Source organism: Carassius carassius, chromosome 6 (assembly GCF_963082965.1).
Source record: "Carassius carassius chromosome 6, fCarCar2.1, whole genome shotgun sequence".
NCBI classification, from domain to species: Eukaryota; Metazoa; Chordata; class Actinopteri; order Cypriniformes; family Cyprinidae; genus Carassius; species Carassius carassius.
The window spans coordinates 16,816,860-16,831,867 of NC_081760.1; the positions used below are offsets into that span (position 1 = coordinate 16,816,860).

A 15,008-nucleotide genomic window follows, 5' to 3' on the forward strand; every position below is an offset into this window, starting at 1 on the left:
GGTGCTCTGGATGGGAAACACATCAACATTCGTCCCCCACCAGGAACTGGATCGACATTTTACAATTACAAGCGCACATTTTCCATTGTTCTAATGGCACTGGTTGAAAGCAATTACAGATTCCTTCATGTTGATGTGGGCTGCAATGGCCGTGTTTCAGATGGTGGAGTGTTTGGTGGATGCTCTTTATAGGATGCTTTAGATAAAAGAACATCGAACATACCTGCACCTGCACCACTTCCTAAATCTGACCAGCTGGCCCCTTACTGCATTGTGGCAGATGAGGCATTTCCCTTGAAGGAATACCTCATGAAGCCATATCCGAACCGCAGGCTATCTGTTGAGCAACGCATATTCAACTACAGGCTTTCGCGAGCTCGGAGGGTGGTTGAAAATGCATTTGGTATCCTGGCAAATCACTTTCGAGTTTTTCTAACTACCATTAATATTCAAAACACTGCCAAAGTTTAGGACTTTTTGTTGGCTTGCTGTGCTCTGCACAACTTTCTGCGTACAGAGTGCTGTGAAGCATACATGGCAGCAATTGACCAGGAAGGACTAGATCAAGACCCCGGCCTAGAGCAGGCCTCTCTGCCACACACAACCAACAGTACAACACATGCCAAACAGCTCAGGGATAAACTGTGCCAGTACTTTAATTCAGACATTGGTGCAGCCCCCTTTCAATGGGGCAAAAATAAGACACTGAGTCACTGCAGTGTGCTCCAAAAGTGGGAATGAAAACTCTGTTATCTGTGTGTGTGTTTGTGTGTCTCTGTGTGTTTTGTGTGACTTTCAAGAAATAAAATCTATAATTTTCTAATTCAAAACATAAGTTTGTATGTATTTGTTCATTGGTTTAAATGCATGTTGTTTGTTTGCGAGACTCTCAACTTTCTCTTTTATTTAAACTTCAGTTGCTTAGTCACGATTTGAGCACAGAAGAGCCTCCACACACACACACACACACACGTCTAACACTTCTCTATGCATTTGCATTTTGTATTTTTTTGGAGCTAATATTTGATATCATATTTTATCAAATGCTCTAATATGCTCGCAGAAGAATTTTTGTGTTTTATGACAATGGTGTGAATTTGCTCAATAAAAGTCAGGATTTGACATAATTATGTCTTTTGTGATCTCTTTTTACATAAAGAATTGTGAATGCAAGTACCTTTTTACCAAAAGTCAGTGTTTTATTTTGCAATGTTCAGAACAATGGCCCAGAAATTTGCTAGAAGGTAAATTATTAAAGAAAATACCAAAAATAGAAGAGAATTTAAATTCTAAATAGAATTGTACAAGCACTATAATACAACTATAATATGAATTACAAATGTACATGTACAACTTACAATATACTGCAAACATGATTACACTTTTGCAATGTAACACATTACAGGTGTGTATACTGATTGACAGATGCATCCAGTGAATGGTTGTGAACCATTCACTGAATATTTGAAAATACAATCATCAACCTCATGCTGGAAATGTGGCAGTATATGTGGTGGCAAACTCCGCATTCTGTGTTCTAGATTTTTGCAGAAAGCTGAGAAGGCATCATTGGTGTTTTCCTGTGATGCCAACTTTTCCAGAGTTTTGCTGATGGTGCGCATCAAGTAAATTCATCCTGCATCTTCCTGCACTTCTCCGGAGGCTTTGGAGTATTTGGTTTCTTTCTAATGGCTGTGGACTCAGCTGTAGACTCAGTTCCACAGATCGTGGATTCAGGCAAGGGTGTACTGGGCCATAGCTCCGCCTCAATGAAGCTGGGCTCTTCATGGGTGCCAGTCCATGTGTCACTGTTGGTACCATCTGAGGGTGAACAGGAATCACTATCAGCCAAAGATTCCTTAAAAAAAATGTAAAAGATAAAAATCTAAATTCAAATGATGGGATACCATAGATTCTTACAACTGTTCACCAATCACCCATAACAATAACAGGGCAAAGCTACAACAATACCCTGCAAATTGGTGAAATGGCTCTATTCAGAAGCACTTTATGGCACATTGTGGAAGATAATGCGACAAAAGAATTTAACGGCTTGTGTTAATATGCTGAGTTACTTGTAAATAGACCCATCTGAAAAATCAGTGGCCACTTTAAAAAAGCAAAAGGTTTCTTTTTATTCTGAAAAAAAAAAACATAGATTTGTTTATTTACCCTGATAATTAAATTTGAAGTGCTCTCATTCCTTTTTGTGTGAGGCTGTAGAAACTGCAGGCGGTTCAGGATCCATTGCTGCCTGCCAGTCTTCTGAGATCCAGAACTTCCTTGTTTCTTATAACGCATGTACTGGGTTCGCAATGAATCCCACCGCTTCTTGAGCTCTTTCTCTGAGGGATAAGGTCATATTTTGTAAGCATTATGCCTTATTTGTCAGTTTCATGATTATTTGTAATGCCAAATTTTTACTTTTTGCTCTACTGGACTTACACTAGATGCTAACACATAATAATAATAACTGCCTGTTTCCATTAACCAAATTATTTTGGTACACACACACACACACACACATACACACACCTCATTATTCTTACAATGGACCATTTAAAAATAACAAACCAGTTTTCTAAAGACCTCGATTGCCAAAAAGAAAATCTTACCTGATATGACAAGTTTATTTTCGATCTCACGCCACATTTCAACTTTCACCAAACGGTTGGAATAAGATTTTTCCGCTATGTCATACAAGGCCGGCCTTTCCTGGATCATGCTGATCAATGCATCTTCACTTGCCTCGTTCCAGACAGCCATATCTTTAAGTAATCACGAATGATAATCCAGGAAATGCAAACAAATGAGAAAAGGAACTCTGTCCCCGTTGACTTCGTTGTTTACATGCTTCGTCACTTCCGTTTTTTTCTTCTAGCGTGCTGGTTCGCTGGTTGAACAGCCGATTTCAGCCGACAGTGCGGAACACACTGAGAAGATTTAGTCGGTCGACGCACGAAAACTGCCCGACGGCCGACCATCGGCTTGGTGTGTTCCAGGGTTTAGATGGTCCGATTCTGCCCAGGGGGCTTTCAATCTCTTTAAGAATTGCTTTACGTCCACGCCTATCCTTGTAACACCTGACATTTCAAGACAGTTCGTAGTCGAGGTTGACGCGTCAGAAGTGGGCGTGGGAGCCATTCTCTCTCAACGCTCTCTCTCTGACAACAAGATCCACCCGTGCGCGTATTTCTCTCATCGCCTATCGCCATCTGAACGTAACTATGATGTGGGAAACCGCGAACTGCTCGACATCCGCCTAGCCCTAGGCAAATAGCGACAGTGGTTGGAGATTGCCGCTGTCCCTTTTGTCGTTTGGACTGACCATACGAACCTAGAGTACATTCGTTCTGTCAAACGACTTAACGCGCGTCAGGCTCATTGGGCTCTGTTTTTTGCTAGTTTTAATTTCTTTAGCATTAAGCCCTGTTAATACGATCAAAATCAGTGTCTTAGAACTTGTACACAGATCTGTAGAACATGTAGGTTACATAATTATGTTAAAAATAAAAACTTAAAATATGTACTTGAAAAGAAAACAGGATGACTTTGAATAGCATAACTGTAAAATTGTGAGGAAGAGCTGAGCAGGTCTTGCACATGTATTTCCTGGTCTGAGAGTGACTTCCTGCAGAAAATAATGGATACCAAAAAAGGTAGAAATATATATATATATATGTGAAAGGAGAATGCATGTGTGTGAAAGCAAAAAAAAATGTATGTATGTGTAAGGAGAATGTGTGTGTGCAAAGCAAGAATATATGTATGTGAAAGGAGAATGTAAGTGTGTGAGAGTAGAAATATATGTATGTGAAAGGAGAGTGTATGTGTGTGAGAGAGAGTAGAAATGTATGTATGTGAAAGGAGAATGTAAGTGTGTGAGAGTAGAAATGTATTTATGTGAAAGGAGAATGTATGTGTGTGAGTGTAGACATGTATGTATGTGAATGGAGAATGTATGTGTGTGAGAGTGCCAGAATGAATTATGGCTTGTACGGTCCCCCATATTCCCAACACTGTTTGTATATATATATATATATATATATATATATATATATATATATATATATATATATATATATATATATAGCTACCATTGTAACTGTACTGAGACCCGAGAGTTTGCCTGGTGTGCATTTCATAATTGTTCTTGCTATTTGGGATATGTAGGACCTAATAAGTATAATACTTAAAATTTGTTTTTGTACAGGAAGTAGTTTTTGCAGAAAAATATGTCCTCATACGAGTACAGTGGGTCTATCTTACTGTATGACACACATAGACTCCATTGGTACAAAAAGTTAATTTGACACATTTTCACAGTTTATTTGAAAATGTAAACATCCTTTGAACTGTAGCTTTTTTCTAACTAGCTGCCTCTATCTTTCCAGCCTGTCTGGAATAGCCCCTATTGGCTGGTGTGAAATGCTGCAAAGCAGTTTCGTTCACTTTGCAAGCACAGATGTACATGTCATGCATTGCACATGGGATTTCCCAGTGCAGCCTTGTGATCTGCATTCATGCATTTCATCGGGACTAAGTTTCTTAAAAAAAAAATGAAAAGACATGAATGAAGATGCATATGCAAAATCAATAGATTTTTAAGTCACCGATACATTTGTAGTTTTCAAGATTTTATTTATTTTTTTTTTTTTTTACCAAACTTTGTATAAAGATGATTCTCAACTATGTTATAACAGAATGATTCAATATACCATTTTTCTTTCTGCAAAATATGTGTAAAATTACCATTAATGGGGTTTCTCATTATATACAACCCAGCCATCAATGACATGTGGGGCCCAGATGGGTTAAGTACGGGTTCCATGGTTACTGTGTGGGCATGGGCTTTGGCTGGGTGAAATCAGCGAGTCCCATGTAGGTTTTGTAGTATGAGTCCCACATAGGAAGCCCATATGAGCTGATTACATGGGCCCCATAAGGGACAGGCATAGGCCAACTGGGCATGGGTTTGAACTGGGAACATATACATGGGTCCTGCATGGCATATTTATGGGCCAAGTGGCCATGGGTTTGAACTGGGAACACATATATGGGTCCTGCATGGTGCATTTATGGGCCAAGTGGCCATGGGTTTGAACTGGGAACACATATATGGGTCCTGCATGGCATATTTATGGGCTGAGTGGGGATGGCCGGATGGGTTTGATCTGGGAACACATATATGGGTCCTGCATGGCATATTTATGTGCTAAGTTGGATTTGAACTGGGAACACATGGGTCCTGCATGGCAGAGGGGCAAAGTAACTATGTAGGCCTATTGAGTTATGTAATTACTTACTGTACAATTTTTAGTTACTCTACATGTAGGCTAATCAAGCATGTTGAGATTGAGTAATTGTTACTCAATACATTTCAAGTCACGCTAGTCACCAAAGAACAAACATTGCATACATGTAGATCTTTTGCCAAAACAATCCATCAGTCATTTTCCACGACCAAAAAGGGTGGTGTTGGCGCAGTGGATAAGACACACGTCTTTTTGGCGTGAGAGACCCAGGTTCGAATCCACTGTGAAACACCAATGTGTCCCTGAGCAAGACACTTAACCCCTAGTTGCTCCAGAGGTGTGCGACCTCTGACATATATAGCAATTGTAAGTCACTTTGGATAAAAGCGTCAGCTAAATATGTAAATGTAAAATTTTTGTTAGTCGTGCAGAAAATGAAAAATGTAACTTCCCAAAAATTGAAAAAACATCAAAATTGATCAAAGTTTACATTGTGTTGAATTTTGCTGATTAGTGGACTCTCAGAAAGGTTGCAGGCCTACCGTAACACTTCAAATAATAGTCCAGTCCCAGACACCTGTCCCTTGGGGCAGAAACACATATTTAGACAACTAGGGATTATTATATTATCGGCCAATATTTGGCTTTAAAATTCAATATCGGTAAATATCGGTATCGGTTTAAAGATCCTTACAGAGCCCACTTTAAGGGGCATTCACGGTTGAATCCTGGTGCAATCCCACTTTAAACCCCTTTAGGCAGGTAGGGCCCAAATGGGTCTGACATTAATTACCCAGTTAAGACCCACATAAGACCCTTACAGGTCCCACTTAAAACCCATCTTGGCATCCACGGCTGGCCCCCGTGTGGATCCCGGGTGCAAGCCCATTTTAAACACTCTTAAAGCAGGTGGGGCCGAAATGGGTCGGTCATGAATTGCCCAGTTAAGATTCCACATAACACCCTTATAGATCCCTTTTAAAGCCCATCTGGGCATCCACGGCTGGATCCTGGGTGCAAACCCAATTTATACCCATTTGGGCAGGTGGGGCCCAAATGTGTCTGACATGAATTGCCCAATTAAGACCCATGCAGTACCCTTACAGGTCCAACTTTTAGTACATATGGATTTCCACAGCCTTCCCCAATATGGATCCTGGGTGCAAGCCCATAATGGGGCCCACATATCTATAAACTAAATCTAATTTGCATATTAATGTGTTTTTGGGGCAACATGTAATGAAAAAAGAAGTGTAATAATGGGAGTAATAATTGACAAGATTTTCATAATAATATATATAATATTTCATAGAATATTGAAATATAATTTCTTTCTCTATTCATTTGTTATGTCTCCAAAAATGCATAATAAATATGCTTTTAGTCCCAGTGTCCTCATGTGAGGACCTGTATGAAATCAATGTCCTATTTAGTAACAGAAAGTCATATTTTGATTTGAAACCCCATAGCATTTTCCTGAGATGTTGATTTATGACACATAGTTTAAAAATTAGACAGATTTAAATGATAACTACAAAATATTATCATATTTCCATAAGAGTGTCACTAAATTAATTTCAGACATTTTGATGACCAAGGAGAGGGAGTGGTCATGTGAAACATCCAATCATTTGGTATCTCTGAAAAGCCCTGAATGTGCTCTGTACAGGACATCCAGACTTAAAACTGTGGCATGAACAGTCTCAGAGAAATTTACAAAAATGTAATGTCCTCATATGAGGCCGCAGGGTCTCAAGAGGATAACTGACATGATAGCAGTCACTCCTGCTGAATGTGCTGCTCTTATTGGTGCCTATTTAGGGACACACACAGGAGTCAGGATGATAAGTGTGGTCGATATGTCCAGCAGAGCATAAAATTACAGTAACACCAAGCTGCCATGTAAGTTAAATGCTGTGTGTCTCATTTACATGTAGGAGATTTTGCTGTCGTGCATTGGTTCTGTTAGCATCTGGAGGTCTGCATTTGCTGCAGCCAGTCATGTGTTCACGGGTGCTGAGGGTCAGAGGTCAGGCAGAGGACAGCGGTCTGCAGGATCGTGGCCAGTGGGCTTGTAAAGCTGAATTTCTCCTGGCTGTTGCAGGACAGATTATCGGTCTGGGTAACGTGTGGCGATTCCTATATCTGTGTTACAAGAATGGAGGAGGTGAGAGACATACAGTGCTCTAGTCATACATTTTAACATTAATTTATAATATTCTTTTTACGCTTGATTGAGATACAGTGTTCCCAAAAGTATACTTTTATATTTTGCACTTTGTTATCCATTATCATGGAACATGTCTTTACAGGACATATACTGTAACATACACATATAACTTATTCACAACTCAAACATAATGTATTCATAATAGAGAAAAAAAAGGAAATTTTACTAATGAATGAGCACACTATAAAATTATTAAAACTGTAGCTAAAATTAAAATGAAAATTAAACTGAAAATATAAAAATAAAAACTCAGATTCAAAATATATATTGAACAAATATAAACTATAAACGGGCACCGGGAGAACACGTCATTTACTTCTTCGTCTGAAGCTTGCGTCCGAAGCATGGCAGGGAACTAGAGGACGCAGTGTCTCGTTCCCTACTCAGGGAACCATGGTTACATTCGTAACCTGAGACGTTCCCTTTCAAGGGAACTTCGAACTGCATCTTCTAGGGGCCGCTATGGGGAACAGTATACCCATGCCGCCATCATGAGGGGAGTGCAGGCCAGAATCATGGCAAACACTAAGTACCAACTCTATCATTTCCACAGGAGTTTAGACGGCTGACTGTGACAGTACCCCTTACGGCCAAAGGCCTAAGCTACATACCCAAATTGTTAGAGCCTCGGCCCGGGGTAGAGCTGAAGGCTTGGAATCAGGAAAGTTTCCTTTAAAGGGATATGGCTAAGAACCTAGCATTTTCCACCAAGTCTTGCCTGTCACACAGGGGCTACTGCTGGCTTACGCATAAGCTTGCTGAAAGAGCTGTCTCAACAGTTCTCTAGTAGCAACACCCTGTTTAGATAGGTATCCGAGAATACATAGGTGGAGTGGCGCCCAAGATGAAAGGGGCTTTTACCAACTCAAGAAAGGGCACGAAGCAACCGCGCGAAGCCCTCACCATATAGGATTTTAGAAAGAACGCAGAATACTAGCGTGCAAACTTACCACAGTGTGGATTTCAGAAATTGTGCAAAGACTTCACGTGCACACTTACCATAACATGGATTTTCAAATACTGTTCTAAGGAGGGGCTCTCGTGGCACTCTGCTAGAGCAGCTCATAGATGGAATGTTGCATCTACAGTTGTGGCCAAAAGTTTTGAGAATTACATAAATATTAGTTTTCAAAAAGTTTGCTGCTAAACTGCTTTTAGATCTTTGTTTCATTTGTTTCTGTGATGTACTGAAATATAATTACAAGCAGTTCATACGTTTCAAAGGCTTTTATCAACAATTACATGACATTTATGCAAAGAGTCAGTATTTGCAGTGTTGGCCCTTCTTTTTCAGGACCTCTGCAATTCGACTGGGCATGCTCTCAATCAACTTCTGGGCAAAATCCTGACTGATAGCAACCCATTCTTTCACAATCACTTCTTGGAGTTTGTCAGAATTAGTGGGTTTTTGTTTGTCCACCCGCCTCTTGAGGATTGACCACAAGTTCTCAATGGTATTAAGATCTGGGGAGTTTCCAGGCCATGGACCCAAAATTTCAACATTCTGGTCCCCGAGCCACTTAGTTATCACTTTTGCCTTATGGCACGGTGCTCCATCAAATGCATTGTTCTTCACCAAACTGTTGTTGGATTGTTGGAAGAAGTTGCTGTTGGAGGGTGTTTTGGTACCATTCTTTATTCATGGCTGTGTTTTTGGGCAGAATTGTGAGTGAGCCCACTCCCTTGGATGAGAAGCAACCCCACACATGAATGGTGTCAGGATGCTTTACTGTTGGCATGACACAGGACTGATGGTAGCGCTCACCTTTTCTTCTCCGGACAAGCCTTTTTCAATATGCCCCAAACAATCGGAAAGGGGCTTCATCGGAGAATATGACTTTGCCCCAGTCCTCAGCAGTCCATTCACTATACTTTCTGCAGAAGATCAATCTGTCCCAGATGTTTTTTTTGGAGAGAAGTGGCTTCTTTGCTCTCCTTCTTGACACCAGGCCATCTTCCAAAAGTCTTCGCCTCACTGTGCGTGCAGATGCGCTCACACCTGCCTGCTGCCATTCCTGAGCAAGCTCTGCACTGGTGGCACTCCGATCCCGCAGCTGAATCCTCTTTAGGAGACGATCCTGGCGCTTGCTGGACTTTCTTGGACGCCCTGAAGCCTTCTTTACAAGAATTGAACCTCTTTCCTTGAAGTTCTTGATGATCCTATAAAGTGTTGATTTAGGTGCAATCTAAGTAGCCACAATATCCTTGCCTGTGAAGCCATTTTTATGCAACGCAATGATGGCTGCACGCGTTTCTTTTTAGGTCACCATGGTTAACAATGGAAGAACAATGATTTCAAGCATCACCCTCCTTTTAACATGTCAAGTCTGCCATTCTAACCCAATCAGCCTGATATAATGATCTCCAGCCTTGTGCTCGTCAACATTCTCACCTGAGTAAACAAGACGATTACTGAAATGATCTCAGCAGGTCCTTTAATGACAGCAATGAAATGCAGTGGAAAGGTTTTTTTGGGATTAAGTTAATTTTCATGGCAAAGAAGGACTATGCAATTCATCTGATCACTCTTCATAACATTCTGGAGTATATGCAAATTGCTATTATAAAAACTTAAGCAGCAACTTTTCCCATTTCCAATATTTATGTAATTCTCAAAACATTTGGCCATGACTGTACAAACAGTATGATTGAGAGTCATCAACTCGATCTATGGAGACAATACTGGAGCGCTCTGGGGAAAAGATCTCATATGAGAGGAGAACTCCGAGCTCAGAGTAGCGCGCTCATAGGCGACCCTTTTTTGGAAAAAGGGGAGCACTGCTAAACTACCATGAGAATCGCCAAAATAGCCCCTCATGTTGAGGGAAGCGATGCTTGAAGTGTATAAATTAATACACACTGGCTGAATGAAGACCAAGGAACTAAGGTCTAATCATCTCAAGAAAGGAAACGAGGCGGAGCACGTAACCCTTACCGTACATGATTTCAGAAAGTGCGCAGAGTCTTTCGTGCACACTTACATAAATTTTAGAAAGTGTTCAAAGTGCACACTGATCACCATGTGGTTTTGAGAAAGTACACAAAGCTTAGCGTGTGTACCTAAAGGTTCCTAAGCGTCGCAGAGGTGCTGAATCGCACGGGAGAGGCAAGCTCAATTTTACAAACCTCGGCGAGAGGAGCATCACCTGAGGCAGCATATACAAGAAGACTTCTGTAACTGCCACCTCCACTTCCAGCTGGGTGTGACAGCACCACTTAAGCGGTCAGAAGACCCCTCAGGGTGACCTGGCCGGACATCCATGAAATTCCCTGCAGTGCTGTGCCTGATGATCAAGGAGGCTCCCGCAGAAGTCTGTGATCTCTGCCACCTAATACCAGAACATGAAGCCGGATGGCTGGTGCTGGCGAGTGTTTAGTAAACACTGTAAATGAGCACTGCAAAGGAATTTATTAGTAGACACATAACCACCAGCAATTTAATACACATAAATATATAGAGAGAGGGTTACGTACTCACCCAACCCTCCTGCGCTGGAGCCCCGCTCAAGGGGCGCCTCCTTTTATTAAGGAACATCAGTCAGGTGGTTGCTATGAACATAAAACCAACAAAAAATATTATAGGTCCAGTATAGGAGACTATTATGCGAGAGGTTTCCACCTAACCTCGATCAGGTGGAGAGCTGGTGGTTACAGGGGAATAAGGAAGGGGAGGATAAAAGCAGAAGTAAAAAATCCCTGAAGGGAATGAGTAGATTCCTCGGTATCAATCTGATTCGGATGAGAACGCTGCCTCGTCTGGATCACAAAATTTAGGTTCTGCTTACCTCCACGTGACCCACGATTCCTCTTACCCCTACCCGCAGGTGGGGGAGGAGCGCGAGTCGCGACACTAGCCTTCTGTGCCCATCTTTGATCCTCAGATCGAGGCCAGGACCCCTAAGTTTTTTCTTGCTCGGTCCTGGACCTTCGTGTAACAAAGGATCTGAAAGCAGCAGAGCGTGCCTTCGTCTCCCTGAACCTCTCGATCACCGTCTCAATGGAAATACCGATAAGTTCAGAAGGCGAAACCTGAGTATCGAGAAGAAAGCCTTTTCTTTCTTCCCGATGTCTGCCAGGTTAATCCACAGACGTCTCTCCGCTGCCATCATGGCCACCCTAGTCCCGCCCATGGCAGAGGCGCCTTGCTTTGTAGCATGGAGAGAGGTCCGTGGTACGGCGCGGCTACCTGATCAGGAGAAAGGCCCTTGCCTCCATCCAGGTCTCTTAGCAGATCAGCCTGATATGCTTGAAACACCACCATCGTGTGTAACAAAGCCACAGCCTGACCTGCTGCTGCGTATGCCTTGCCATCTAAGCCAGATGATTTTTTTGAAGGGGCTCAGATGGCAAGGAGGGAGCTTTAAAGAGAGGATGTCTCCCCCACAGAAAGAAATAGTTTTTTTTAGCTCTATCTACAGGGGGCATCCCCTCATAGCAGATTACGCGTATCACCTCGATGTCGGCAGATTTACTGTAATGCCGAAACCGAGGGATGTGAGAAGAAAACGGCCTCTTTCATTTCTTTTTGATATCTGTATGGAGATCATGCAAAAATGGAAGGCTCACCTTTGCTGGAGGGCTATGGTCAGAAAGAAAACCCTCGATGAGTGTTTTCTTTCTGACCACATCGTCATCTTGTTAGCGCATTTTCATGGCAAGCCCAATTTTTCCATGGCGCGATCCATAACCTCTAAAAGCTCTACATACGCAGGGCAGGAGAATTGAAAAGGCTCAGGCTCAGCTTCTTTACCATCCTCAAATATCTCCTGCTTTCCCTGGGTAAAAACCCAGCAGAGCACTAACCTCAGTTTCAGATAGTGTTAAAGATATAACATCATCCTCCCGAGGCTCTCTCTCATCCGCCGCCATTACGAGCGCAAAGGGAAAATCCCTTTTTAAATTATTCAAACAGATCCACCTGTTTTCTCACGAGCTCATTCTCCTCCGTGCCTCAGCAGCGGCAGGTCCTGAACCACGGGAAGCAGATTACTGCCTTTTTTTTCCTTTTTTTCAGAAGAGAGACAAACGAGAGTGGAGCTTTTTTTCCTTGAAAAAACGCTCACAATGCACGCCAATTGCCTTCTCAAAGACATCGCGTGCGTGCTCTTTACCCAAACAAATGACGCAAGGATCGCGTGTGTCATCGGGTGTCAAATAACGCAGACACGGATGCACACATTGTCTAAACACTTGCTAGTAGTCGCCATGAAATACAGAGAAAGATCACTCTTACCAGTTCTTTCAGATGCACACTTCAAACAGAACGGTCAGTGAAGACGAAGAAGAGAATGACGTGTTCTCCTCTCCCGGTGCCTGTTTATAGTCGCGCCGTTAGTGACGTCAGAGGTTGTTGCTGACCAACAAGTTGTTTTTTTTTCATTGTATGCTTCAGACATGGGTCACGACGAGGTGTTCCCCATAGCGGCCCCTAGAGGACGCAGTTCGAAGTTCAAAGGGAACTTTTTCACCATCAACACTATTACTGAACTGAACTTGGTTCATATTTGACCAATTTTAGAACACTGTTTTGCTGTTTATTTCTATGAAACTGCTTTGAAGCGGTCTGTATTGTATAAAGTGCTATAGAAACAAGTGACTAGTACTGTCAAACCTATAATCCTCCATCACTCTGTTTGCTGAGGATAGGTGTGTTCTTCGTGCCATATCTGTTGTTCCTGGTAGTGAGTGGCATTCCTCTCTTCCTTTTGGAGACTGCACTGGGTCAGTACACCAGTTTGGGAGGAGTCAGCGCCTGGATGAAAATCTGCCCTCTGTTTGCAGGTTTGAATTGAAAGTAGTCATGCATCCAAAAGTAAACCTCCTCTGATAATTTATTCACCCTCATGATGATCCGATTGACTCTTGTTTAAAGATGTTTTTTTTTTGTCATTGGTGTTTACAAATATAAAAAAACTTAAAGTTAAAATAAAAGACAATTTAAAATAAAAATAAACAGAAAAGTTGCTTTGACAACAAGCTGAATAAAATAAGCTAAAGTTTTTTAATTAATTTAACTGATTTTTTAATTAATCAGTTAATATTTATTTTATTTTAAGGGTGCACTGTGTGACATTGTTATTTTAGTATTTAGTGTTGTATTTTTAGTATTTTTTAAATGTCTGTGTAGTTTTAACTTTTATTTTAGTTTAATTTTACATTTTTATAGTACTACAATTTTAAACAATTTTCAATTGTTTTCCTTTAATATATATATATATATATATATATATATATATATATATATATATATATACATATATATATTGTGACGAGTCAGCTGCCTCCTCCCTGATTATCACCGGCACCCCGTCCTAAATCGCCGCCCTTCACCAGGCTCCTGACTGGAGTGGGTGTGTGAGAGGAGGGGCGCTGGACGAGTCAGGGCTGACGGCGTGTGATGGGGCACACCTGAAGGAAATGGAGCCTCATCACCGCCGCTGTTTAAAAGCCCACGCGCCTCTCCTCGGGAGACCTGTCTCTTCCGCGTGCATGCACACTGGTGTCCTCGTGGGTCCAGGAAGGGTGCGTTGAGGGACTCCCACGCCCACTGTGTCTGTCTTGTGCTCCTCCCGCCACAGTGGTGGAGAATATATAAGGCGGAGCCTAGACAGCGCAGTTCATCTGGTGACGTCATTCCCTCTTGCTTCCAAACGTTTGTGAGAACCCGGACTGGGACGGAGGAAAACCGGGGACAGCCTCCCAGCCACAAAAGGGGTAAGTGACGTTTCTGTTATTGTCATTTTACCCTGTGGTTGGTTGAGGCTGTCACTAAAATCCAGGTTTCCCTGTTCCGGTGTGCTGCAAGACAGAGGATTGCCCGGAGAGGAATCCCCGCCCACTCCGACCGTTTGGAGCCTGGTTGAGCATGGTAGCACTCCCATGTAAGCGGCGCCCTGATGACGGGGATGTCGCTTGGGAGGGGGAAAGTGACGAGTCAGCTGCCTCCTCCCTGATTGTCACCGGCACCCCGTCCTAAATCGCCGCCCTTCACCAGGCTCCTGACTGGAGTGGGTGTGTGAGAGGAGGGGCGCTAGACGAGTCAGGGCTGGAAGGAAATGGAGCCTCATCACCGCCGCTGTTTAAAAGCCCAATGCGCCTCTCCTCGGGAGACCTGTCTCTTCCCCGTGCATGCACACTGGTGTCCTCGTGGGTCCAGGAAGGGTGCGTTGAGGGACTCCGGCGCCACTAAAGACGTGAGCTGCCGGACCCGCGATCCGGATGGGAACCACACCCGTTTGCACGGCAGACAGGCCAGGATGCCGGGCCTTCCATCCCCTACCAGCGCCGCGGCCAACGTGAGTGATGCGGCCACTAGAGGAAGCCGCCTCCCCTCGTGCCCCGGACCAAAGAGGGGAGCGCTTGGGCCGCCGGACTCCGCCCCTTGCCTGGACCCTTCCTCCATGAACACTGCCCGACCCACATGAACCCCGCAGCACGACGAGGACACCAGATTCCCTGTTTATTATGGACACTCTTCCCCTTTGGCCACCTTTATCCCCTGTTTTATTTGATTTCTTTTAATA

At 42.8% G+C, this 15,008-nt stretch overlaps 1 protein-coding gene across 1 annotated transcript in view; it reads left to right on the forward strand.

Annotated features, from left to right (window-relative positions):
* Nucleotides 1-7,256: 7,256 nt before the first annotated feature.
* The window catches only part of LOC132142212 (sodium- and chloride-dependent GABA transporter 2-like), a 51,536-nt gene continuing 43,784 nt past the window's right edge, over nt 7,257-15,008 (forward strand). The window contains 2 exon segments of the mRNA XM_059551896.1: nt 7,257-7,422; nt 13,132-13,266. Of these exon segments, the coding sequence (XP_059407879.1) occupies nt 7,257-7,422; nt 13,132-13,266 (301 nt within the window).